A 27,218-nucleotide genomic window follows, 5' to 3' on the forward strand; every position below is an offset into this window, starting at 1 on the left:
ATTGATGAGTGTTTAGACATTGTCCACGTTGTGAGTTTTAACCAGGTGAGTTTGTCTGCCTGTTAAAAGAGGCTAATTCCTATTTCCCCTAGAGGTGAAGCTATGCCTCACTATATGGTCAGTAGACTTGGTGCCTTTGGGGGTATATGTCGTCTTTTGAGGGAGGGGCGCGGTGCTGATCTGGTTTCCAGGCCCTCTTTCTCTAGTAAGGAAGCACCTGAGGAAGGCAAGTGGGGGTACAGCTTGGTGTCAGTGGCTCAGCTTCTAGTGGGAGGTTCTGTGCTGCTCACTGAATTCTGTCCATGCTGATTGGTGGGAGGAAATATTGGCATCAGCTCCCTGTCTAGTCCCTTGAGTTGGAGTTCCCAGCCTCCCCTGTTCAGGAAGCCCTCACACAGAGAGAACAATCTGTACCTGTGCGTCCCAGGCTTCCATCAGAACCCTGCTTTCACCCTGTCTGTGTCCAAACCATTGGCCCACCTGGTGGCACAGGGCTCTTATGTTTTATCTCAGGAGCTCTAGCTGGGTTTCAAAACTCCAAATTATATGGACTCAATATGACTGGGACCCCAGTGATCCTCTGTGAGAGGGTCTCGCTGTGCTGTGGCTGGAGCTGTTTATCCCAGAAGGGCAGCTGCATTAACACTAGGGGCTTGGAGTTCATGGTGAGGAAGAACAAGGAGGCAACATTCAGTTAGCTGCACTCAGCAGAGGCTCCTATGCTAATGACCATGGCAGTGCAGTGGTGCCTGTCAGCTCTCCTGCCCCACGAGAGACAATACACCCTTTATGAAATGCACCCCGAGAAGGGAAGTGTCTCTCCCCAAGTCTCCCAGGGGATTCTCAGACCACAATTCTCCCTATGCGACTCTGCCCTCCTTCTCCACAGAAGCACAGCTATGCCCACCAGGCTCCATGCAAGTCATGGCATGGACTTTTAAATCTTCAGTCTTTGAACTGCACATTTACAGAAGGTTGACTTGTCATGATTACCTTTATGTGTCATCTTGACTGCATCATGGGTGCCCAGACTCCCCACTGTTTCTGTGGATGTCTGTGTTGTGTTCCAGAAGAGACTGGCATTTGTATCCAAGGTTTCTGTCTGTCTGGGCATCACCCATTCCGTTAAGGTTCTAAATAGAAACTGATGCAGAAGGTGGAGGAATTCCCTCAGTTTTACTTCCCATGTGCGTGTTTGAATTGGAACATTGGTCTCCTCTGGCCCTTGTTCTGAGAGTTACATCATCAGCTCTTCACGTTCTGAGACTAGAAACTAGTTCAGCATCAGATGAGAATTACACCACTGGTTTTCCTGGGTCTCCAGCATGTGAGAGTGGAATGTGGGGCTTATCAATGTATTTAGTCATGGAAACCAATGTACTTTGGTTTCTGTTCCTCGGGAGAATCCTGACTAATACATGGAGATGAATTATCTCTTCTTTAGAGGAATTGGATAAAGCTGTAGCTATTTAAAGTCCTGAGTAGCAAGTGCCAGGAGGGAAGTGTCACGTTGTTTGGGACAAGTGCTGGGTGAAGATAATGGGGGGTCTGGGAGTTCCTGTAGGCCTGGCTGCACAGTGAGTGCATCTGGGACTCCTGTAAAGGTTCAGGTGTTGTGCATCAGGAAATCTGCAATTCACTCATACTGAGGGATAGGAGTAAGCAATGCAAACAACTGTGTCTTTGTGCATATTAGGGTAGTTTTTCTATGACAACACAGTTGCTAATTCAGAGAGTTAATAGATAAACACAGAATGCTGTGACCAGAGAGGCTCCCTAGAGAAACTGCTGTGTGGAGAGGAAGCCCCAGACCCTGACAGGAAACCTGCCTGTAACCTCCATCTGCACCTGCTCATGAGAACACAAAGCAGAATTGTGCCTAGTGTGCGCCCCCTGGTGGTGCTGATGCCCTCCTGCAGGGAGGTTTGTGTGTGGGCTCCCAGTGAGGTCCCCTCATGGTGTGTCTTGCACAGTAATATGTGGCCGTGTCCTCGGTCTTCAGGCTGTTCATCTGCAGATACAGCGTGTTCTTGGCGTTGTCTCTGGAGATGGTGAATCGGCCCTTCACGGAGTCTGCGTAGTATATGCTACTTCCATCATATTTAATATATGCGACCCACTGCAGGCCCTTCCCTGGAGCCTGGCGGACCCAGTTCATGCTATAGCTACTGAAGGTGAATCCAGAGGCCACACAGGTGAGTCTCAGGGACCCCCCAGGCTTCACCAGGTCTCCCCCAGACTCCACCAGCTGCACGTCACACTGGACACCTGCAGACACAAGACATGTTGGTCAGGAAACTGTCACACATCCACTCTTTCTCAGTCATGTCCACTCACATACTCAGTGTCTCTCGTTCACCATGAATTACCTTTTAAAAGAGCAACAAGGAAAACCCAGCCAAGCAAAAACTCCATGTTGAGGTTTCTGTGTTCTGTGCTGATCACAGAATGGGAACACCTGGGACTCCAGGGGCTGGGGCTCCTCTCCCAGCTGCAGGGATGGAGGTGGACTGGTTTAATCAGCACAGGGAGGGCCCTATTTGCATATCCTCTGACTATATATCAAGCTCCAGACTTAGATTTGTTTCAAATTTAAAACCAGTGTTTGAGAGGCACTTCTAGATCACTTCTTGCAGAAGGCGCGGCGATAATATAAATAATTCTAATCTCTGAACACAATGATCTTTTCATCTGTGTTTGCCATTTTACATGTCTTTCTCCCAGCAGGTCATGTTTTGTCTGTTATTTTACTTTTTAGTGAAATTTAATCCTAAATACTTTATTTTGTGCCATATATTTTTAATGTGTGTTTATTTTTGTGTGACAGATAGAAGGAGAGAGAGATCAGAGAGAGAGAAAGGGACAGAGAATCACAAGCAGGCTCTGCACAATCACAGCAGACCCTGCCTCAGAATTAAACTCAGGAAGCATGAGATCATGACCTGAGCCAAAATCAACAGTAGGCACTTAACGGATTGAGCCACACAGGTGCTCCATTTTGTGCCATTTTCAATTGTGTGATGTTGTTAGTTTTTTCATATACTATGTTTTTGGTGTATGGAAACACAACATACTTTTGTTTGTTGATTTGTATCCTGAACTTTTCCTGAGTTTATTAGTTCTGATACTTTTTTTGTGGAGTTTCTAAGGTTTCACTATATGTAAGTTCGTGTGATTCTCAAACAAATAATTTTCTTCTTACTGATTTACATGTCTTTATTTCATTTTCTTACCTAATTTTTATGGGTACATCTGCAACTTGTAGGAGCAGCAAGCTTTTTCCTTCTTTGCTTCTGTGTTCTTTGTCTGGTCTAAGGATTCAATTGACATAAGACAGATCTACAGAAGATAATAAATTTCATTTGCATGTGCACAAGCTTCCTAATAATACGAAACCCAGAGAATGAAGAAAGTAGGTGGCACTTGTGCCTTTTAGAAAAAAAATGGATTTGGGAAGAGTTAACAAGACAGAGATTTGGGCTTGGGCAAGTCAATTAGTGAGGAATTAACAAGGCTTGTTTGCACAGCCTTCTTGGTGCTAAGTTCCCATTTCTGGTGCTAAGGATCGTTCTCCCATTCTGGTATAGGGGAAGAAGTTTCCCAGGAGAGAGTTATTTCCTGCTCTCAGGGGGACAAAGAAGGGTCACAGTTTCCTTAGACTAGCTGTCACTCAAGTGACTTTCCTCCAAATAAGCCATGTGACAAGATGACATACATTGGGTGCCATATTTTACTGGTCTTCATGTTACCATGTGGAATACCTATGTAGGGAAAGAGCATCCTTGCCCGGCTCCTAATGTGACAGGAAAAGCTTCAGTTTTTCACTGTTAAATATGCTGTCAGGTGTGGCCTTTTCATCTATGGCCACGATTTTGTGGAGGTTATTTCTTTCTTTCCCTCAGTTGCTGAGATTTGTTAATAATGACAATTTGTTGAATTTTATCAAGTTTTATATGTATCAATAGATGATGATCCAGATGATCAACAGATGTGACTGCATTGTCACATATGACCCTTTCATTGTGCTGTTGCATTCACTATGCTAGGAGTTTTGTATGTATGTCCATCTGAGATATTGGCCTTTAGTTTCTCTTCTTACGGTGTCTTTCGATTTTGCAGCATAGTATGGTTGGTCTTGTAGATGAATTGGGTCATATTCCTTTCTTTTCAGTTTTTGGTAAGAATCTGAGAGGTATTGTCATTGTCTCTTTTATATTTTGATATAATTCATAGATAAAGCCCTGTGTACTAAGCTGACTTTTTTCATTTGGGGCGGTGTATGATTAGATTATAGATTGAATTTTATTTGTTTTAATTCTGTTAATTTTCTGTTTCTTCATGTACAGTCTTGCGGATTGTTTGTCTCTGGAAATTGCCTAGTTGCCCTTAGTTATCTAATAATGGGTCTATAATTATCTAGGGATTTTCTGTTATTGTTTTTCACTTCTTTGGTATCAGTTATGTCCCCTCAATTCTGATTGTATCTGTTTGAGTTTTACCTATTTCCTAGTAGAGATGCTTTTTCAATTGCATTTAGCTTTCCAGATATCCATTTCAATTTGTTATTTTTTTTTGTGTTATTACACTTTTTATTCCTTTTATCTGTTCTAATAATTTCTAATATTAGTTGAGTTAATAAAAATGCCAATGAATGTATCTGGGAAATTCTTATGTATATGGTACCACAAAACACACAGAAGTGAGAAAACAATCCTGAGAAAGAAGAACAAACCTGGAGACAGCACACATCCTCCTTTCTAAGTATATTGCAGAGGTACATTGTCTATAACACTGTGCTGCTGGCACAGAGTCAGACACACAGACCAGTGGAGCAGATTACAGAGACCAGAGTGAAATGTGTCTGGATGCAGTCAGCAAATCCTCCATGAGATTTCATAGAATTAAAATTAGGGAAAAAATGGCTTCTTTCACAAATGGTTTTGAATTCCAGTGAGTAAAATAATGACATTTGGTCCTTATCTTATACCATACAGATATGTAGACCCCCATTCAGCCCCTTCCCTGGAGTCTGGCAGACCCACCTCATCAATTAGCTACTGAAGGTGAATCTAGAGACTGCACAGGAGAGTCTCAGGGACCCCCTCCCCTGCCAGGCTTCTCAGGTCTCCCCCTGACTCGAACAGCTCTACGTCACACAAGACATCTACAGATACAAGTCAGGAAAATGTCACACACCCACTGTTTCTCTCACTCTTATCCACTATCATAGTCAGTGTTTCTTGTTCATCGTGAATTACTGTTTAAAATAGAACCAAGGAAACCAAAGTGAACCCAAACTCCATGGTGAGATGTCTGTGTTCTGTTCTGATCACTGAATGTGAACACTTAGGGGCTGGGGCTCTTCACCCAGCTACAGTTTCAGGGATGGGAGGGTTTAATCAGCATACAGATGTCCTTTGACAATATAGCAAATTTTGCAATAGAATCCTCAAGAAACCAGTGACCCTTGGCAGGTGTAAGGGATGGGGCAGTGTTTGGTGTCACAATATCTTTCAGAACATTGTGATGTATTAATTTGTGATTTTGCTGCAGTGATTATAAGTACCCATGATAATCCTTATTTTCACATATGCAACCAAACCCTTGAGGTAAGAATCAGTATACCACCATTGTACAGGTTAACAGATACACTGCAGCAGAGACAGAGTGTGTGAATGTCCAAGATCACGTATGAGGTGAGAGTAGTCCCAGTATCTGAACCTGTGCTCCCCATCAGGGGACACACCGGTCTCCTGAAACACATGCAGGACAATGCTGGACATCCCAGTGAGGTTTGCAGGTTCCTGACCTTCTAGAAGTCCCAGGAGAGTGATGGATGGAAGTCAGGTCTATTCTGTCACAAATTGGAGAGAGTGAGAAGCCTCGACAGAGACTCACAGAGCTGATGTAGATGCCAGGGGTTTTCTACAAACACAAGGGGTCATTTACACATGAACCCTATGTGGACATCAACGGAAACCCTCAATATGGAGCCTCTGGGTGGCTCAGTTAGTTAAGTGTCCGATTTTGACTCAGGTCATGGTCTCACAGTTTATGAGTCTGAGCCTTGTGTCGTGCTCTGTGCTGACAGCTCAGAGCCTGGAGACTGCTTCATGTTCTGATACTGTGTCTCCTCTCTCTCTCTCTTCCCCTTGCCCGCTCGTAGTCGGTCTCTCTCTCCCATAACAATAAATAAACATTAAAAAAAGAAAGCTTCAATAACGTTAAAATGGTTGAATTTTATTAAAATATGTTGAAGGCAAAACACCTGAGATCAGGAAGGATGATGTTAATTAAAAATATTTCTTCATCTATGAAATGGAGATCATTATTCTTCTAAACTCTTGTTAATGTGAGAATGATCAAAGATGTATTTATCCCAGTGTCTGACCCTGGGAAAATTTGTGTATTCCCATTATCATGGTTTATTTAAACAGGGAGGACACTTGTGTGTTTCCACAGCTTTTACAAACTCTTTGCTGTGTTCATGTCAGAAGAAGTGTGCAGAGCCTGGATCTGAAAGCCCTTGAGAGGAGACCAGTCCTCAACCAATCTCTTGTCCTGGATCATGAGCTCCGTGGTCTCTGAGTTACCCCTGGTGGTTGTGATTGCCCCCGGTGGTCCCCGTGCTCCTGTTGTTTCACAGACCCCTGCAGAGTTACAGTGACTCCTTTATTCCCCTCCCCATTTATGCAACATGCAATGGTGAGACCCTTCCATCATGAGCACTGCAGACCCTTCTGTTCACAGGATGTCTCCTCCTACATATTTTCCATCTTTGAACCCTTCACTCTGCTTCTTGCCTATAAATATACAGTTATATTTCCTTTAATCATTGGTGAGGAACAATCTTGAATAGTTATCCTTATCAGATGGCAAGAGTCAGAAGAACTTTTCACTTGATAATCGAGAGAACAAAAGAAAGATTTTTGGGCTCAGAAATTCTACTTTCATGAAACTGGGATAAATGTGCTCAGCTTCAGACATGTACCACCTTCAAGAAAAAAGGAAGTGTCAATCCCAGAGACACGTTGGAGTCTGAGATTCAGAGCATTCTGTCTTTGAACCTAACGGGTTTCCCCAGATTGATAATCAAATTGTTTCTTGTTGGTGATGCACTTCTAAATTACACTGTATTTCTTCTTGCATAGGAATGTCAGTACCTGTTATGTTATGGTTACCATGCAGAAGCATTCAGAAAACAAAAATGGTTTTCTAGAAATGCAGGTCGGCTGATGGAGAGAGTTTCACCCCAGGATGGAAGGTACCACAGTCTCACCGTACCCAAGCTACATGGTTAGATTTGGGGTTTTAGAGGTAGTGAAATTTAGGTACGTTTTGGACTTGACTTAATATTGAATGATTTGACATGTTGGAGGATTTGGGGGTGTGGTAATGTGAGTGTCATGTGGGATGGAGGTGAACTTTCCCTGACATCAGTGTGGACTGTGGTCGTCTATGTCATTCTTGAACCTGTGTAGAATAACTTATGTGGCCAAAGGGACTTGTCACATGAGATTAATTTTGAGACATTGATATTACTGCCATGTGTATGAGTCTGGGGATGGAGTTCAGGACACAGATGGGCAGTCACCAAATATCCATCTCTGAACTGAAGATGAGTAGGTCCTGAAGACAGCACATCTGTGGGAGGGAATACCTTGAGAATTGTGGGATGAAACCCCTCATCACCAGGCACAGACACTTTCTTGCATGAAGTCCATGTCTCCCTCTGGATCTGAGTGTCCTACCGAACCCAGGTGGATATGCATGGATGTCCCCCAAATGCTCTGAGGTGAAGAGAAACAGTAAGGAAAGAACCATGAAGAAAGACAGATAACAGCAAGGAAAGACACATAAAGGAGTCATTGTCATTGAGAGAGGACTTCTGGGGATGACATCCATCCTGTTTTCTGCAGCCTTGATGGGACGATGATGGACCCTAGCCAGTGGAGGGCGGAGGCAGCCCTACAAACTGGGCTCTGGGATGTAAGAACAGAACCATAGCCACCCTCAAAGCTGACTGTATTGAAGACAAGTGACATGACTCGGGAGGTCCCTCACCTGAGGGTAAAGAGATGTCCTGGCCACCCTGTGGCCCCTCCACCTTCTGAGGTCACTCCCTCCAGATGTTATACATTCACAGCTTCTATTGTATGTGAAATGTACCCTCTCTCAGTAAGGCGATGGTCCACTGCTGGTTCTGGGAGGATCCATCCTTGTGACCTTGTCTCTGGTATAAACCTCTTCTCTGTCTTCTAAGAATGAATGCAAAATTACCCTTAACATGCAGCTAAAATCCAATATTGTGCCCTCACTTGTATCCAATTATTTTTTGGTGTAAATCACTAGTGAAATTGTCATCTGTTTGAAAATTCCCTTCAGAAGCAAGTACTGGAATACATGGGTGGTGTCAGGTGGTGTAGACCAGTGGAACAGCCCATGTAAAGATGCATCCTCAAGACTGAGCTTGTTCCCTAGAGAGGAATGGGAAGTACAAGGAATGTCAGCTGACACTAGCCTGTGCTTTCTGAGTACCCAGCAGACCTGGGTGTACGAGCCTATTCCAGGAGCAAGGACATCTATACACAGGAATACATAGATGCCAGCTGTCTAGACAGACTGCCCATGAGATGTGGTCACTGGGACCACATGAGGAGCTGGGAAGGGCAGCTGGGGTTTGAATTCCCACTCACGTGGCACCAACATTGGGAATCATGAGTATGTTTGTTAATTAATGTCCATTACCAGTCAGGGATAAAATGGGTAAATGCAAGTTGTTAGACTCACTGCCCTAGATCCCACGAGTTATGACCTGTTGTAACAAATTTTGTCCCTTTCCTTTTTTTCCCTGTTTTTTAATGTCTGAAAATTTTATTTATTTACATCTTTGCTAGTTAACATGTAGTGTAGTTTTAGTTATGGGAATAAAATTTAGTGATTCATCATATACGTTAACACCCAGTGCACATCACTACAAGTGACCTACATAATCTCCATCACCCGTTTAGCTATTTGAATCAGAATTTTTGTGTCCTTTGTGTAAATACCTTGTAGAGAAATTAGTGGGACATAAGGCAATTCTATTTTAACTTTTTAAACTCTTCTCCAGTGTGGTCACACCACTTTGCATTCCCACCAAGAGTATAGGAAGGTTCCTCTGTCTCCACATCCTTGCCAATATCTGTTGTTTCCTGAATTGTTCATTTTAGCCATTCTGACAGGTGTGAGGTGGTATCTTATCATGATTTTGAATTGTTTTTCCCCAATGATGAGTGATGTTGAGCATCTTTTCATGTGTCTCTTAGCCATCCAGATGTTTTCTTTGGAAAAGTGTCTGCTCATGTCTTTTGACCATTCACTGGATATTTGATCTTCTGTGTTTGTTAAGTTCTTACAGATTTTGGATACTAACTCTTACCACGTATGTCATTTTCAAATATCTTCACTCCTCTGTCAGTTGCCACTTAATATTGTTGATTGTTACCTTCACTGTGCAGAAGCTTTGTATCTTGATGAGGTCCCAATAGTTCATTTTTTGCTTTTGTTTTCCTTGCCTCTAGAGGCATGTCTATTAAGAAGTTGCCGAGGTCGCGGTCAAAGCGGTTTCTGCCTGTTTTCTCTTATAGATGTTGTTTTTTGGTCTTACATTTAGGTTTTTCGTCCATTTTGAATATATTTTTGTGTTTGCTGTAGGAAAGTGTGCCAGATTCATTCTTCTGCATGTTACTATCCAGTTTTCCCAGCACCATTTGCTGAACAGACTGTTCAGCACATCTGGTTTTCTATTCTGTCCCATTCATGTATGTGTCTATTTTTGTGCCACTACCATGCTTTCTTGATGATTACAGCTCCGTAATACAGCTTGAAGTCTAGAATTGTGATGCCTCCAGCTTTGGATTTCTTTTTCAACATTGCTCTGCCTATTCGGTGTTTTCTGGTTTTATACAAATTTTAAAATTCTTTGTTCTTTTTCTGTGAAGAATGTTGGTGTTATTTTGGTAAGGATCACATTGAATGTGTAGATTGCTTTGGGTAGTATTGATATTTGAACAATATTTGTTTCCCAATCCATGACCATGGAATGTTCTTCCTTTGTGTCTTGTGTAATTTGCTTCATATGCTTTCTATAGTTTTTAGCATACAGATCTCTAACATCTTTGGTTAGGTTTATTCCTAGGTATGTTATGATTTTTGGTGCAATTGTAAATGGGTCTGATTCCTTAATGTCTCTCTTTTCTGCTTCATTTTTGGTGTATGTATATAGTGCCAATAACTTGATGTTGTCTTTGTATCCTACAACTTTTCTGAGTTTTGTCTCTGCCCTAGAAGTCTTTTGGTGGAATCTTTTGGATTTTCCACATAGAGTATCATGTAATCTGCAAAGAGTGAAAGTTTGACTTACTCCTTTCAAATGTCTATGCCTTTTTTTTCTTTTCATTGTTTGATTGCAGAGGCTAAGCCTTCTCGTACTACGTTGAACAAAATTAGTGACAGTGGATATCCCTGTCATGTCCCTGACCATATGTGGAGAGCACTCAGTGTTTCCCCATTGAGGATGATGTTAACAGTGCGTGTTTTGTATATGGCCTTTATGTCGTTGAAGAATTTTCCATCTATCTTTACTTGCTTGATGGTTTTTATCAAGAAAAGATAGTGTAGTTTATCAAATGCTTCTCTGCATTTATTGAAAGGATCATTTGGGTCTTATTCTATTATTGATATGGTGTATAACTTTGATTGATTGTTAATATTGATCCATCCTTGCACCCCAGGAATAATCCGACTTCATCCTGGTAAATGATTCTTTTAATATACTGTTGGATTCAGTTTCTAAGTATGTTGTTGATAATTTTTGCATCTATGTTCACCTGGGCAATTGGTCTGTAATTCTCCTTTTCTAATTCTTCCTGTTGAAATTTTGGTAGTTTACATGTTTATAGGAATTTATTCATTTCTTCCAGATGGCCTAATTGGTTGGTATATAGTTTTTCATAATATTCTCTTATAATTGATTGTATTTCTGGTGTTGGTTGTGATCTGTCCCATGAAATTCATGATTTTGTCTCTTTGGGTCCTTTTTCTTTTCTGTTTGAATAATCTGGTCCAGGAAGTTCAATTTTATTCATTCTTTCAGAAAGCAACCTAAAAGTTTCGTTGATCTGTTCTACTGTTTTTGTTTCTTTCTATGCCATTTATAGGTACTCTATGATTGTTTACCCTCCTCGTCTGACTTTAGGCTTCATTTGCTCTTCCTTTTCCAGCTTCTTTAGGTGTAAAGTGGATGTGTGTTTAAAATTTTAGTTTTATCGTGTTAGGCCTGTACTGCTATCTACTTCCATCTTAAATCTGCTTTTGCTGCATCCCACAGTATTTGGACCGTCAACGCTAACATTTTCATTTGCTTCCATGTATTTTTATTTCTTCTTTAGTTTCCTGGTTAACCGCTTTATTCTTCAGTACGATGGTGTTTTACTCCAACTATTAGTGGTGTTTCCAAATTTTTCCCTGTGGTTGACTCCAAGTTTCCTAGTGTTCTGCTCTGAAAATATGCATGCCATATCTCAATCTTTTTGTACTCGTAGGGGCTGATTTATGACCCAGTGTGTGATCTATTCTGGAGAATGTTCCATGTGCACTCGACAAGAATGTATTCTGCTGCTTTAAGATGGAATGTTTTGAATATATCTGTTAAGTCCATCTGCACCTGTGTCATTCAAAGCCATTGTTTCCTTCTTGATTTTCTTCTTACACTATCTGCTCATTGTTGTAAGTGGGGTGTCCCCTACTTACAAGTGAAAGTCCCCTACTACTAGTGTATTATTATCAATGAGTTTTTTTATGTCATTAATTGCTTTTCATATTTCAGTGCCCAAATGTGTGATCATAAATATTTACAGTTGTTAGTGCTTCTTGTTGGATAGACCACTTTATGATATAATGCCCTTCTTCATCTCTTTTTGCAGTCTTTGTACTTTAAATCCAGGTTGCCTGATATGAATATGGTACTACAGCTTTCTTTTTATATCCAGTAGCATGATAAATTGTTCTGCAACCCCTCACTTTCAATCAACAGGTATCTCTAGGTCTCAAAGGAGTCTTTTACAGGCAGAATATACATGGATCTTGTTTTTTTAATCCATTCTGATACTCTGTGCCTTTTGACTGGACTTTTTAGTTCATTTACATTCACAGTGATTACTGAAAGATATGATATTAGTGTAATTGTGTTATCACAATGTTTCTGTAAAGTAATTTTTTTTCTGGAGATTTATTCTATTCCTTTCTAATGTTTGTTGCTTTTGGTCTTTCTTTCCCACTCAAAGAGTCCCCTTTAGTATTTCTTGCAGGGTTGGATTAGGGGTCACAGACTCCTTTAGATTTTGTTTGTCTGGGAAGCTCTTTATCTCTCCTTCTTCTCAATGACAAACTTCCTGTATAAGGTATTCTTGCCTGCCTATTTTTTTCCCATATCGCATTGAATGTATGATGACACTCCCTTCTCTCTTGGTAATTTTCTGTGAATGGAACTAACCTTATTTGCCTTCCCTTCTTAGGGACTTTTCTCTTGCTGCTTTTAGGATTTTTCCTTTATCTCTATATTATGTCAATTTTCTATGATTTATTTTGGTAATGGCCTGCTTTTGTTGCTTTTGATAGGAGTTCTCTGTGCCTTCTGGATTTGGATGTTCATATCCTTCCTTGGGATAGGGCAACTTTCAGCTACAATATGCACAAATAAACCTTCTGTCCCTTTTTTCCTCTCTTCTTTTGGGACTCCTATGAAAGGAATTTTACTACACTGTACAGAGTGGCTGAGTTCTCTAAGTCTACATCCATAACCCAAGAAGTTAGTTTACCCTCTCTTTTCTGATTCCTTATTTTCCATAATTTTATCTTCTATATCACTTAGTCATTCCTCTGCTGCTTACACCCATTATTATGTGCAGTAAGCATCATGTCTCTTTCATATCATTTTTAAATTTCATCGTTGACCAGTTTTTATGTCTTTTATCTCTGTGGTATGCATATCCTTGATGTCTTCTATGCTGTTCTCAAGCCCATCCATTATCCTTACTATTGTTGTTTTAAGTTCTGTTTTAGGCCTATTCCTTATTTCTGTTTTGATTAGATCCCTGGATATGATCCTTTCTTGTTCTCTCTTCGGGTATGAATTCCTCCATATTCTCATATTGTCTAGTTCTCTGTCTTCTTCTGTGTTTTAGAAAACCTGTTATGTTTTCTGCTTCTGAGAGTAATGGCTACATTAAGAAGAGTTCATATGCTGTATGGAGACTGGCGTTCAGGAAGGGTTTGTGGTGAGTGCTGTGTGCACTGTGTTCTTGGTTTTTGGTGTCTTGGGAAGTGGGCATCACCCAATCCATTACGGTTATGAATAGAATAAAAATAAAAGTGAAGCAAATTCTCTCATTTTTACTTCTTGTGTGCCTGATTGAGCTGTAACATTGGCTTCCTTTTGCCCTTGGAGTGAAAGTTAAACCATAAGGTCCCCACGTTCTCAGACTTGACACTAGTTTGGAATCAGATGAGAATTACACCATTGACTTTACTGGGTATCCAGCATGTGATAGTATATCATGGGACTTCTCAGCCTATTTAGTCATGTAAGCCAATGTGCTATGTGTTCTGTTCCTCAGGATTATCTTGACTAATACAGGTAGATGCTTTTTCTCTTGTACTTTCAAGTATTTGAAGAAAACTGTAACACATATAAAGTTCTGAGAAGCAAAGTGACATGAATGAAGTGTCATGGTGTTTGACTGGGACAAGAGCAGGGTGAGGATAACGAGGAGCTATGGGATCCTGTGGTCCTAGATGCAAAGTGAGCGCACCTGGGACTCCTGTAAATGTTCAGTTGATGTGCATCAGGATACGTGTAAACCATTGATATGTAGTACAAGGGTAAGCAATTGTAAGAGAATCTATCTCTTGTTCATTTAAGTACAGTGTTCCTGGTAAAACAGACTTTGTAAACCAGACCCAAGTAGGTAAGCACAGAATCATGTGTCCAGAGAGGCTTCCTGGGGGAAACTGCTGTATGGAGAGGAAGCCCCAGGCCACAAAACCTACCAAAAACCCCTACCTGCACCTGCTCCTGGGAACACAAATAGAATGGTGCATAGTGTGCACCCCCTGGCGGTCCTGATCTTCTTCTACAGGGCACTTTGTGTCTGGGCTCACACTGACAACCCCTCACTGTGTCCTTGCACAGTAATACATGGCCGTGTCTTCAGACCTCAGACTGCTTAGCTCCATGTAGGCTGTGTTTGTGGATGTGTCTGCCGTCAGAGTGAGTCTTCCCTGGAACTTCTGTGCATAGCTTGTAGCACCATCTTCATGGTCAATGCCTCCCATCCACTCAAGCCCTTGTGCAGGAGCCTGTTGCACCCAGTACACATAGTAATCAGTGAAGCTGTGTCCAGATGCTTTGCAGAAGATCTTCACTGATGCCCCAGGCTTCCTCACTTCAGCCCCAGACTCCACCAGCAAAACCTGGGAGTGCACACCTGTAGAGAGGGGACAAGAGTGGATGAAATCAATGTTGACTGGTCCTGGTCCTATCCTGTGTCCAGGGACTTGGCTGACCCTTACCTGTAGCCATTGCCACCAGGTAGAGGATTCTCCAGCTCCAGTCCATAGTGAGGGGATGTGTCTCATGGTCTCCGGTAGAGGATGGCGTTGTACGGTGATGCTCTCAGGGCACAGACACACCCGTACTTACCCTAGTGCTTTTAGGACTAGTTGCATAGTCATGAGACAGAGTATTTCATACACAGGACCAGAACCATCTGGAGATCGTCACAGAGACCGTGTACATTGGGACTCAGAGAGCACCAGTCTAATCCTTGTTTGAGGACATGGGTCCTTGGCCAGATTCCTGAACTGTGTGCAGACTGAGCTCCTGCCACTGAGTGATAAGACCTTACAGGAAATTCTCCCCATTGTGGACCAGTATTGAATGAGGCAGAGACCACCTGAACCTGTTGTTGGCTCTGATATCTGAACGTCTTATTCCTGGATAAGCATGACTCCAAACTGTTGCACAAAATGGGGTAATAAATGCGTGCTGGCTTCCATCTCTTAGATGAAGATATCTACAAGCCCTTGACTAGCAGCATCTTCAAGTGTCTTCTCAGTGCCTGAGTTCATTAAATGCTCTGATGGAACAGGATATTTAAACACCCTTTGGAATCCATCATCCTGCTCATATTTTAGATTGCTTTCTGGAAAAGGAAACACTGGCTTCTACAGAAAAGCCTTCCTCACCCCTTGTGCACCTACTAACCTGGGGTAGCAGCCTGGTGCTGGGTAGTACTGAAAGCTCCCTGCAGTCTAGGCCCGGCTCTGCAGGGAAGTTCCTGTCAAGACTCACAGGACATTTATTCCAGTGTCTCTACTCCAGCATTACATGGTGGAGGGGAGCAGAATGTGCCACCCCAAATATGTCGCTGGAATGAAACATGCTTGAGAAACAGCCAGTGCAGAGACGCACTGACCATCCTTTGTTCCCTAAACAGAATATAAATCTCCTATGTGAAATACACCCTTTTTGTACCAGGAGGGGAGAAATGTCCTTAGCACCAGAAAAAGGAATTTTGGCCCCAGAATGCTGTGCAGAGAAACCTTAGTTCTTCACTACTGTAGTAACACTAAGCACATTGAAGCTCTCACTTTTTCCCCATTGAGGATGATATTAGTGTTGGGTCATTCATATATGGCTTTTATGATCTCGAGGTGTGCTCCTTCTATCCGTACTTTCTTGAGGGTTCTTATCAAGAAAGGATGCCGTATTTTGTGGAATGCTTTCTGCATCTATGGAGAGGGTCATATGGTTCTTGTCCTTTCTTTTATTGATGTGATGAATCATGTTGTTTTGCAGATATTGAACCAGCCCGGCATCCCAGGTATAAATCCCACTTGGTCGTGGTGAATACTTTTTTTAATGTATTGTAGGATCTGGTAGGCTAATATCTTCTTGAGGATTTTTGAATCCATGTTCATCAGGGAAATTGGTCTATAGTTCTCCTTTTTAGTGCGGTCTCTGTCTGCTTTTGGAATCAAGGTAATTCTGGCTTACATTTCTATATTTTGGAACAGCTTCAAGACAATAGGTGTTAACTCTTCCTTAAATGTTTGGTAGAATCCCCTGGAAAGCCATCTGGCCCTGGTCTCTTGTTTTTGACAGATTTTTGATTACTAATACTATTTCCTTACTGGTTATGGGTCTGTTCAAATTTTCATATTTCTTCCTGTTTCAGTTTGGTAGTGTATATGTTTCTAGGAATTTTCCCATTTCTTCCAGATTGCCCATTTTATTGGCATATAATTGCTCATAATATTCTCTTATTATTGCTTTTATTTCTGTTGTGTTGGTTGTGATCTTTCCTCTGTCATTCTTTATTTTAGTTATTTGTATCCTTTCCTTTTTCTTTTTGATCAAGCTGGCTAGTGGTTTATCAATTTTGTTCATTTTTCAAAGAACCTGCTTCCGGTTCCATTGATTTGGTCTACTGGTTTTTTTTGTTGTTGTTGTTGTTTCGATAGCATTAATTTCTTTTGTAATCTTTATTATTTCCTGTCTTCTGCTGGTTTTGGGTTCTATTTGCTGTTCTTTTTCCAGCTCCTTAAGGTGTAAGGTTAGGTTGTGTATCTGAGATCTTTCTTCCTTCTTTAGGAAGGCCTGGAATGCTATATACTTTCATCTTATGACCACCTTTGCTGCGTCCCACAGGTTTTGGGTTGTGGTGTTATCATTTTAATTGACTTCCATATACTTTTTAACTTCCTCTTAACTGCTTGGTTAACCCATTCATTCTTTAGTAGGATGTTCTTTAGTCTCCAAGTATTTTTTACCTTTCGAAATTTTTTCTTGTGGTTGATTTTGAGGTTCACAGCATTGTGGTCTGAAACTATGCACTGTATGATCTCAATCTTTTTGTACTTACTTAGGTCTGATTTGTGTCCCAGTATATGGTCTATTCTGGAGAACGTTCCATGTGCGCTGGAGAAGAATGCATATTCTGATGCTTTAGGATGAAATATTCTGAATATATCTGTTAAGTCCATCTGGTCCAGTGTGTCATTCAAAGCCATTCTTTCCTTGTCAATTTTTTGTTGATATGATCTGTCCATTGCTGTGAGTGGGGTGTTGAAGTGTCCTAATATTATGATATTACTATCGGTGAGTTTCTTTATATTTGTGATTAATTGATTTATATATTTGTGTGCTCTCCCATTTGGCACATAAATGTTTACGATTATTAGGTCTTCTTCATCTATAGACCCCTTAATCATGATATAATGCCCTTCTGCATCTCTTGATACAGTATTTTTAAGTCTAGATTGTCTGATATAAGTATGGCTACTCGGGCTTTCTTTTGTTGACCATTAGCATGATAGATGGTTCTCCATCCCCTTATGTTCAATCTGAAGGTGTCTTTAGGTCTAAAGTGGGTCTCTTGTGAACAGCGTATAGATGGATCTTGTTTTCTTATCCATCCCGTTACCCTATGTCTTTTGATTGGGGCATTGAGTCCACTGAGATTTAGAGTGAGTACTGAAAGATATGAGTTTATTGCCATGATGATGCTTGTAGAGCTGGAGTTTCTTTTTTTTTTTAATTTTTTTTTCAACGTTTTTTATTTATTTTTGGGACAGAGAGAGACATAGCATGAACGGGGGAGGGGCAGAGAGAGAGGGAGACACAGAATCGGAAACAGGCTCCAGGCTCTGAGCCATCAGCCCAGAGCCTGACGTGGGGCTCGAATTCACGGACCGCGAGATCGTGACCTGGCTGAAGTCGGACGCTTAACCGACTGCGCCACCCAGGCGCCCCGAGCTGGAGTTTCTGATGGTGTTCTCTGGTCCTTTCTAATCTTTCTTGCTTTTGATATACATACGTGTGTGTGTGTGTGTGTGTGTGTGTGTGTGTGTGTGTGTGTGTGTGTGTATATATATGGGTTTTTTTTTCATCTTTTGTCCCCTCAGAGAGTCCCCCTTAAAATTTTTTTCAGGGCTGGTTTAGTGGTCAAAAACTCTTTTAATTTTTGTTTGTCTGGGAAAATTTTATCTCTCCTTCTATTTTGAATGACAGCCTTCCTGGATAAAGAATTCTTGTCTGCATACTTTTCTGATACAGCACACTGAATAGACTCCGCCACTCCTTTCTGGCCTGCTGAGATTCTGTGGATAGGTCTGCTGCAAACTTGATCTGTCTTCCCTTGTATGTTAGGGACTTTTTTGTCCTTGCTGCTTTCATGATTCTCTCCTTGCCTGAGTATTTTGTGAATTTGACTATGATATGCCTTGTTGCTGGCCAGTTTTTTGAATCTAATGGGGGTCCTCTGTGCTTCCTGGATTTTGATGTCTGTGTCTTTCCCCAGGTTAGGAAAGTTTTCCACTATGATCGGCTCACATAACCCTTCTACCCCTATTTCTCTTTCTTCCTCTTCTGGGACCCCTATGATTCTGATGTTCCTTTTTAATGAGTCACTGATTTCTCTAATTCTTAAATCATGCTCTTTTGCCTTAATCTCCCTCTTTTTTTCTGCTTCATTATTTTCTATAAGTTTGTCCTCTATATCGCTGATTCTCTGTTCTGCCTCATCCATCCTTCCCACGGCTGCATCCATCCGTGATTGCAGTTCAGGTATAACATTCTTAATTTCATTCTGGCTATTTTTTTTCTTCTCTTATCTCTTCAGAAAGGGATTCTAATCTATTTTTGACTCCAGCTAGTATTCTTATTATCGTGATTCTAAATTCTGGTTCAGACATCTTGCTTGTACCTGTGTTGGTTAAATCCCTGGCTCTCGTTTCTTTGTGGTCTTTCTTTTGGGGTGAATTCCTTTGTTTTGTCATTTTGAAGAGAGAAACGGAATTAATGAAGTAGAAATATTGAAATAAAACAAAGTTTCAAAAATATTAAAATTAAAAATTAAACACACACACACACACACACACAAATCTAATAGTTAATGCTAGATCCTAGGTGTGTTTTGTTTAGGTGTTGAAAATAGTTTGACAGATTAGGGAAAAAAAGGGGGCAAAGTAAATCATTTGAGAATTTGAAACAATGCATACACTGATGTAGAGTAAAATGGGTAGATGGGTGTAAAATATAATTTCAAATTAATATAGACAAAAGTAAAGTATATAGTAGAAAAAATTAAATAAAAATATTTTTAATAAAAATTATGAATTTTTTGTTCTGTATTTAAGAAAAAGATAAAGAAATGAAAAAGAGAATAAAGATAAAGAAAAGAAAAAAAACGTTTGATAATTTGAAAAAGTGAATATACTGTAGTAGACTAAAGTAAAATGATGGAAATAAAATGGAATTTGAAAAAATTTACATAAAAGTAAAAAACATAGTAATGACAATTAAATAAGATTATTTTGTAAATATGAAATTGATTGTCAAATAGGTTTCTATACAACACCCAATGCTCATCCCAACAGGTGTCCTCCTCAATACCCATCACCCACCTTCCCCTCCCTCCCACCCTCCATCAACCCTCAGTTTATTCAGTTTTTTAGAGTCCGTTATGGTTTGACTCCCTCCCTCTCTAACTTTTTTTTTCTTCCCCTTCCCCATGGTCTTCTGTCAAGTTCTCAGGATCCAAATAAGAGTGAAAACATACGGTATCTGTCTTTCTCCATATGACTAATTTCACTCAGCACAACACTCTCCAGATCCATCCACGTTGCTACAAAAGGCCACATTTCATTCTTTCTCAATGTCAGGTAGTATTCCATTTTGAATAGATACCACAGTTTCTTTATCCATTCATTAGTTGATGGACATTTAGACTCTTTCCATAATTTGGCTATTGTTGAGAGTGCTGCTATAAACATTGGGGTACAAGTGCCCCTATGCATCAGCACTCCTGTATCCTTTGGGTAAATTCCTAGCAGTGCTACTGCCAGGTCATAGGGTAGACTTATTTTTAATTTTTTAGGAACATTCACACTATTTTCCAGAATGGCTGCACCAGTTTGCATTCCCACCAACAGTGCAAGAGGGATCCTGTTTCTCAACATCCTCTCCAGCATCTATAGTCTCCTGATTTGTTCATTTTAGCCACTCTGACTGGCATAAGGTGGTATCTCAGTGTAGTTTTCATTTTTATTTCCCTGATGAGGTGTGACGTTGAGCATCTTCTCATGTGCCTATTGGCCATCTGGATGTCTTCTTTAGAGAAGTGTCTACTCATGTCTTCTGCCCATTTTGTCACTGGATTATTTGTTATCAGGTGTGGAGTTTGATGAGTTCTTTATAGATTTTGGATACTAGCCCTTTGTCTGATATGTCATTTGCAAATATCTTTTCCCATTCCGTTGGCTGCCTTTTAATTTGGCTGATTGTTTCCTTTGCAGTGCAACTTTTTATCTTCATGAAGTCCCAATAGTTCATTTTTGTTCTTAATTCCCTTGCCTCTGGAGATGTGTCAAGTAAGAATTTGCTGTGGCTGACGTCAGAGAGGTTTTTTCCTGCTCTCTCCTCTAGGGTTTTGATGGTTTCCTGTCTCACATTCAGGTCCTTTATCCGTTTTGAGTTTATTTTTGTGAATGGTGTAAGAAAGTGGTCTAGATTCATTCTTCTGCATGTTGCTGTCCAGTTCTCCCAGCACCATTTGTTAAAGAGACTGTCTTTTCCATTGGATATTCTTTCCTGCTTTGTCAAAGATTAGTTGGCCATACATTTGTGGGTCCAAGTCTGGAGTCTCTATTGTATTCCATTGGTCTATGTGTCTGTTTTTGTGCCAATACCATGCTGTCTTGACGATGACAGCTTTGTAGGAGAGGCTAAAGTCTGGGATTGTGATGCCTCCCACTTTGGTCTTCTTCTTCAATATTTGGCTATTATGGGTCTTTTGTGGTTCCATACAAGTTTTAGGATTGCTTGCTCTAGCTTCAAGAAGAATGCTGGTGCAATTTGGATTGGGATTGCAATTTCGATTGTGTAGATTGATTTGGGTAGTATTGACATTTTAACAATATGTATTCTTCCAATCCATGAGCATGGAATGTTTCTCCATTTCTTTGCATCTTCTTCAGTTTTCTTCAAAAGCTTTCTATAGTTTTCAGCATACAGATCTTTTACATCTTTGGTTAGGTTTATTCTTAGGTATTTTATGAATCTTGGTGCAATTGTGAATGGGATAAATTTCTCCATTGGTCTTTCTATTGCTTCACTGTTAGTGTATAAGAATGTAACTGATTTCTGTACATTGCTTTTGTATCTTGCGACTTTTCTGATTTCATGTATCAGTTCTAGCAGACTTTTGGTGGAGTCTATTGGGTTTTCCATGTGTAGTATCATGCCATCTGCAAAAAGTGAAAGCCTGACTTCATCTTTGCCAATTTTGATACCTTTGATTTCCTTTTGTTGTCTGATTGCTGATGCTAGCACTTCCAACTCTATGTTAAACAACAGCAGTAAAATATCTCAATTTTTCCCCATTGAGGATGATATTAGCTGTGGGGTTTTCATAAATGGCTTTTATGATGTTCAAGTGTGTTCCTTCTATCCCAAGTGTCTTGACGGTTCTTATTAAGAAAGGATGCTGAATTTTGTCAAATGCTTTCTCTGCATCGATTGACAAGATCATATGGTTCTTATCTTTTCTTTTATTAATGTGATGTATCACACTGATTGATTTGAATTGTTGAGCCAGGCCTGCAGCCCAGGAATGAATCCCGTTGATCATGGTGAATAATTCTTTTTATATGCTGTTGAATTTGATTTGCTAGTATCTTATTGAGAATATTTGCATCCATATTCATCTGGGATATTGGGCTGTAGTTGTGTTTGTTGCTGGGTCTCTGTCTGGTTTAGGAATCGAAGTAATGCTGGCTTCATAGAATGAGTCTGGAAGTTTTCCTTCCCTTTCTATTTTTTTTGGAACAGCTTGGGACCTAGAGGTATTATCTCTGCTTTAAATGTCTAGTAGAATTCCCAGGGAAGCCATCTGGTCCTGGACCCTTGTTTGTTGGGAGATTTTTAATGACTGGTTCAATGTCTTCACTGGTTATGGGTCTGTTCGAATTTTGTATTTCTTCCTGTTTGAGTTTTGGAAGTGCATGGGTGCTTAGGAATTTGTCCATTTCTTCCAAGTTGTCCAGTTTGTTGGCATATAAATTTTCATAGTATTCCCTGATAATTGCTTGTATTTCTAAGCGTTTGGTTGTAATACTTCCATTTTCACTCATGATTTTATCTATTGGTGTCATCTCCCTTTTCTTTTTGAGAGGGCTGGCTAGAGGTTTATCAATTTTGTTTATTTTTTCAAAAAACCAACTCTTGGTTTCATTGATCTGCTCTTCAGGTTTTTAGATTCTATATTGTTTATTTCCGATCTGATCTTTATTATTTCTCTTCTTCTGCTGGGTTTAGGGTGTCTTTGCTGTTCTGCTTCTATTTCCTTTATGTGTGCTGTTAGATTTTGTATTTGGGATTTTTTTCTTGTTTCTTGAGATAGGCTTGGATTACAATGTATTTTCCTCTCAGGACTGCCTTTGCTGCATCCCAAAGCATTTGGATTGTTGTATTTTCTTTTTTGTTAATGTTTATTTATTTTTGAGAGAGATAGAGACAGAATGCGAGTGGGTTAGGGTCAGAGAGAGAGGGAGGCACACAATCTAAGGCAGGCTTCAGACTCTGAGCTGTCAGCACAGACCCAGACGTGGGGCTCGGACTCACAAGCTGGGAAATTGTGACCTGAGCCGAAGTTGGAATCTCAACCGACTGAGCCACCTAGGCCCCCCTGGAGTGTTGTATTTTCATTTTCATTTGTTGCCATATATTTTTTTAATTTCTTCTCTAATTGGGTGACCCATTCATTCTTTAGTGGGGTGTTCTTTAACCTCCATGCTTTTGCAAGTGTTCTAGACTTTTTCCTGTGGTTGATTTCAAGTTTCATAGCATTTTGGTCTGAAACTGTGCATATTATGATCTGAGTTCTTTTGTACTTATGAAGGGCTGTTTTATGACCCAGTATGTGATCTATCTTGGAGAATGTTCCATGTGCACTCGAGAAGAAAGTATATTCTGTTGCTTTGGGATGCAGAGTTCTAAATATATCTGTTAAGTCCATCTGATCCAATGTATCATTCAGGGCCCTTGTTTCTTAATTCATCCTGTGTCTAGATGATCTATCCATTGTTGTATGTGGGGTGTTAAAGTCCCCTGCAGTGATCACATTCTTATCAATAAGGTTGCTTATGCTTGTAATTATTTTATGTATTTGGGTGCTACCATATTCGGTGCATAGACATTTATAATTGTTAGCTCTTTCTGATGGATAGACCCTGTAATTATTATATAATGCCCTTGTTCACCTCTTGTTACAGCCTTTAATTTAAAGTCTAGCTTGTCTGATATACGTATGGCTACTCCAGCTTTCTTTTGACTTCCAGTAGCATGATAGCTATCCATCCCCTCACTTTCAATCTGAAGGTGTCCTCAGGTCTAAAATGAGTCTCTTGTAGACAGCAAATAGATGGCTCTTTTTTTTTTATCCATTATGATACCCTATGTCTTTTGGTTGGAGCAGTTAGTCCATTTACATTCAGTCTTATTATGGAAAGTTATGGGTTTAGAGTCATTGTGGTATCTGTAGGTTTCATGCTTGTAGTGATGTGTCTGGTTCTTTGTGGTCCTTGCAACATTTCACTTACAGAATCTCCCTTAGGATCTCTTGTAGGGCTGGTTTAGTGGTGATGAATTCCTTCCATTTTTGTTTATTTGGGAAGACCTTTATCTTTCCTATTCTGAATGACGGACTTGCTGGATAAAGGATTCTTGGCTGCATTTCTGTTCTTCACATTGAAGATTTCGTGCCATTCCTTTCTGGCCTGCCAAGTTTCAGTAGATAGGTCTGCCACTACTCTTAAGGATCTAACTTTGTAAGTTAGAGCATGTTTATCTCTAGCTGCTTTCAGAATTTTCTCTTTATCCTTGTATTTTGCAAGTTTCATTATGATATATCGTGCAGAAGATCGATTCAAGTTACATCTGAAGGGAGTTCTCTGTGCCTCTTGGATTTCAATGCCTTTTTCCTTCCCCAGATCAGGGAAGTTCTCAGCTATGATTTGTTCAAGTACTCCTTCAGCCCCTTTCTCTCTCTCTTCCTCTTCTGGAATTCCTATGATACAGATATTGTTCCATATGATTGCATCACTTAGTTCTCTAATTCTCCCCTCATACTCCTGGAATTTTTTCTCTCTCTTTTTCTCAGCTTCCTCTTTTTCCATAATTTTATCCTCTAATTCACCTGTTCTCTCCCCTGCCTCTTCAGTCCATGCTATGGCCACCTCCATTTTATTTTGCACCTCATTTATAGTATTTTTTAGCTCCTCATGACTATTTCTTAGTCCCTTGATCTCTGTAGTAATAGATTCTCTGCTTTCTTCTGTGCTTTTTTCAAGCCCAGTGATTACTTTTATGACTATTATTCTAAATTCTTGTTGTGTTGTAGTGCTTAAATCGGTTTTGATCAATTCGTTAGGTGGCGCTACTTCCTGGAGTTTCTTTTGAGGTGAGTTCTTCCATTTCACCATTTTTGGTAGTCCCTGTGGTGGCTCCAAACTGCAGGGCACTTCCCCTGTGCTGTCTGGTGTCACTTGTGTTGGTGGGCGGGGCTGCAGTCAGACCCATTGTCTGCCCCCAGCCCACCGCTGGGGCCACAGTCACACTGGTGTGTACCTTATCTTACCCTCTCCCAGGGGCAAGATTCACTGTGGAGTGGTGTGGCCCCTGTCTGTGCTGCTTGCACACTTCCAGGCTTGGGGTGCTGGTTCGATAGGATCTGGCATATTAGCCAGGGTGGATCCACAAGGTGCACAGTCGTGGGAGGGGTAGGCTTAGCTCACTTTGCAATCAGTGGTCCCCTGTGGTAGGGGCCCTGAAGCACCAGGATTGAGGCAGACCCATCAGAGGGATGGATCCATAGAAGCACAGTGTTGGGCGTTTGCCTGAGGCAAGCAAGTTTGGTGACAGGAACTGGTTCCCTTTGGGATTTCAGTTGGGGGATGGGAGGGGGAGATGGCGCTGGCCACTGCCTTTGTTCCTGCTGAGCTGAGCTCTGTCTTCCAGGACTCATCAACTCTGCCTCCACGTGTCCTCTTACTCTTCCCACTCTCTGAGAGCAGAGCTGTTGACTTTTAGCATCCCAGATGTTAATACCTGCTGGCTGTCAGAACTCACAGAGTCCAGCACCTCAGCTTTTTCAATCCAGACTTTGCGGGCTGTGCCTTACCGGGCGGTCTCCCGCTCCACTGCCCTGGCTCCCTCCCTCCCATCCGTATAGCATGCACCTCCTCTCTGCCCTTACTACCCTCTTCCATAGGCTTCTTGTGTGTGCTTGGCTCTGGAGCGTCCGTTCTGCTAGTCTTCTGGAAGTTTTCTGGGTTATTTAGGCAGATGTGGGTGGAATCTAAGCGATCAGCATGATAAGGTGTTCTCCTAAGCTTCCATCTTCCCCTCTCTCCCCAAAGAGGAATATTTTTAATAGAAATTGAAAGTAAAAATGAAGTTTTGTCTCTTGACCCCAAACGCAGGCTATCAGACAGCCAGCGAGGCATCTGAACGCCTTGCTGTGGTTCAGCTCCTTCTTGGGAAATACCACCTCAGAGGAGATGTAGCGCCATGAGGGACCACCTTGAGAACCTTGGACAGGAGCCAGCACTGCCCAGAATGCACACAGCAAGAGGGACGCACTTAGGGTGACCTGGTCCTCTGCCAGCCTCATGCCCCTGCTCAGGGACATCTGCCAGTGAGGATGGATAAATGGAGGATCGTCAGCAAAGCCAGATCTAGACCATCTGACAGAACAGAGGGCTGTACCGGGTGGCCAGCACCCTACACCTTGGGGCCACCTGTGGGGTTACGTAAGTCACAGGGTGTGGCATTGGGTGACCCTGCTCATCAGTTCACCTGGGGTGGATGTGGGAGAGTCAGGTGGGCCATGGTCAACAGTGCTCACATGGACATGGATAGGGACTTGGACCCAGAAACACGGCTCTATTCAACACATTCCATCTTTTCTCCTTCTACTTGGATACGGGATATGCAATTATAACACACTGAACTTCTCTACCAATTCCAAGTCCTGTGGTACTGCTGGGTCACTTTCTCTGGATGACTGCTTTTCCTCATTATGGAGACCAATGCTTCCTACTTCCATGGGATATGGAGGTAGACTGTCAATTTTACCTTTGTACGTATTGAAAAACATCGCTTTGTAATGTTACATGTCTTATTCTGGTTGGCTATTAGTTTGCAAGCCATTTGATTCTTTTGGTTGTTGCTTTGAAGCTTCCTCTGAGTTTACTGAGGGAACATTTCCCAGTATTCTGTGTCATGATTGGTGAAGTACAAGGTTATATTTTAGTTTTTTCTTATGCCATCTGGTGAGAACAGAAATTACTGCTGAACATGTGTGAGCCCCAGGGTATTTCCCCTCTAATCCCTTATTGTGGTTCTTTCCTGGCCTCTGGCAGTCTTCTCCCATGCCTGAGAGTTTCTCTCCTCAGGTGGAGATAGATGCAGGGGAGTTGAGGTTACGTTGGCAGCTTGCACCATGGAGGCTGCACATGATCGAAAATGGTATCCACCATGGAACTCCCTTGTTTAAGTACCGCCTAGTCCTTTAAAACCCCCTGAGTTGGGTAGAAACCCTCAGAGTTGGCTTTTGGAGTAGAGTCTGCCTTTTCTCCTGTTGGCTGGCCTCCTAAATAAAGCTCAACTTCTTTTCCCACCAAAACTAAAACTTTGAACATTGACCTTTCCAGAAATACTCGGGTGAATTTGGGATTTGATAACAATGAAATGGAGAGTGGAATGGCAGTTGTCAGGGGCTGGCAGAGTGGGGCAATGAGGAGTAGATCTCAAGGGCTATGATTTTCTGTTATGCAAGATGATTAAGTTCTAGAGGGGTCTCCACAACATTACCCCTGTAATTAACAGTACTGTACTGTATGGTTCAAATTTTGTGAAGAGTGTTGCTGTCATGTTCAGTGAGATCCTAACACAAAACAAAAGTGTTAGACACGAATTTTGCTTCTCACATGACAGTATGCTGAACGGCATGGACACACTCTCTACTGATAATGTGAAAATAATTTAAAAACATTTGCATAGTTTGAATACTAACCCTGAGGATATGTCATTTACAAATATCTTCTTCCATTCC

General features: G+C 41.2%; 2 gene segments (V, D, J or C); both read right to left on the reverse strand.

Annotated features, from left to right (window-relative positions):
• Positions 1 to 1,879: 1,879 nt before the first annotated feature.
• Positions 1,880 to 2,445, reverse strand: LOC131518035 (immunoglobulin heavy variable 3-48-like). The segment is given in 2 exon segments: positions 1,880 to 2,268; positions 2,370 to 2,445. Coding segments are annotated over 2 exon segments (435 nt in total).
• An 11,769-nt stretch (positions 2,446 to 14,214) lies between these two features.
• On the reverse strand, positions 14,215 to 14,659 carry LOC131518036 (immunoglobulin heavy variable 1-69-2-like). The segment is given in 2 exon segments: positions 14,215 to 14,528; positions 14,614 to 14,659. Coding segments are annotated over 2 exon segments (360 nt in total).
• Positions 14,660 to 27,218: the final 12,559 nt, after the last annotated feature.

Source organism: Neofelis nebulosa, chromosome 7 (assembly GCF_028018385.1).
Source record: "Neofelis nebulosa isolate mNeoNeb1 chromosome 7, mNeoNeb1.pri, whole genome shotgun sequence".
Classification (NCBI taxonomy): Eukaryota; Metazoa; Chordata; class Mammalia; order Carnivora; family Felidae; genus Neofelis; species Neofelis nebulosa.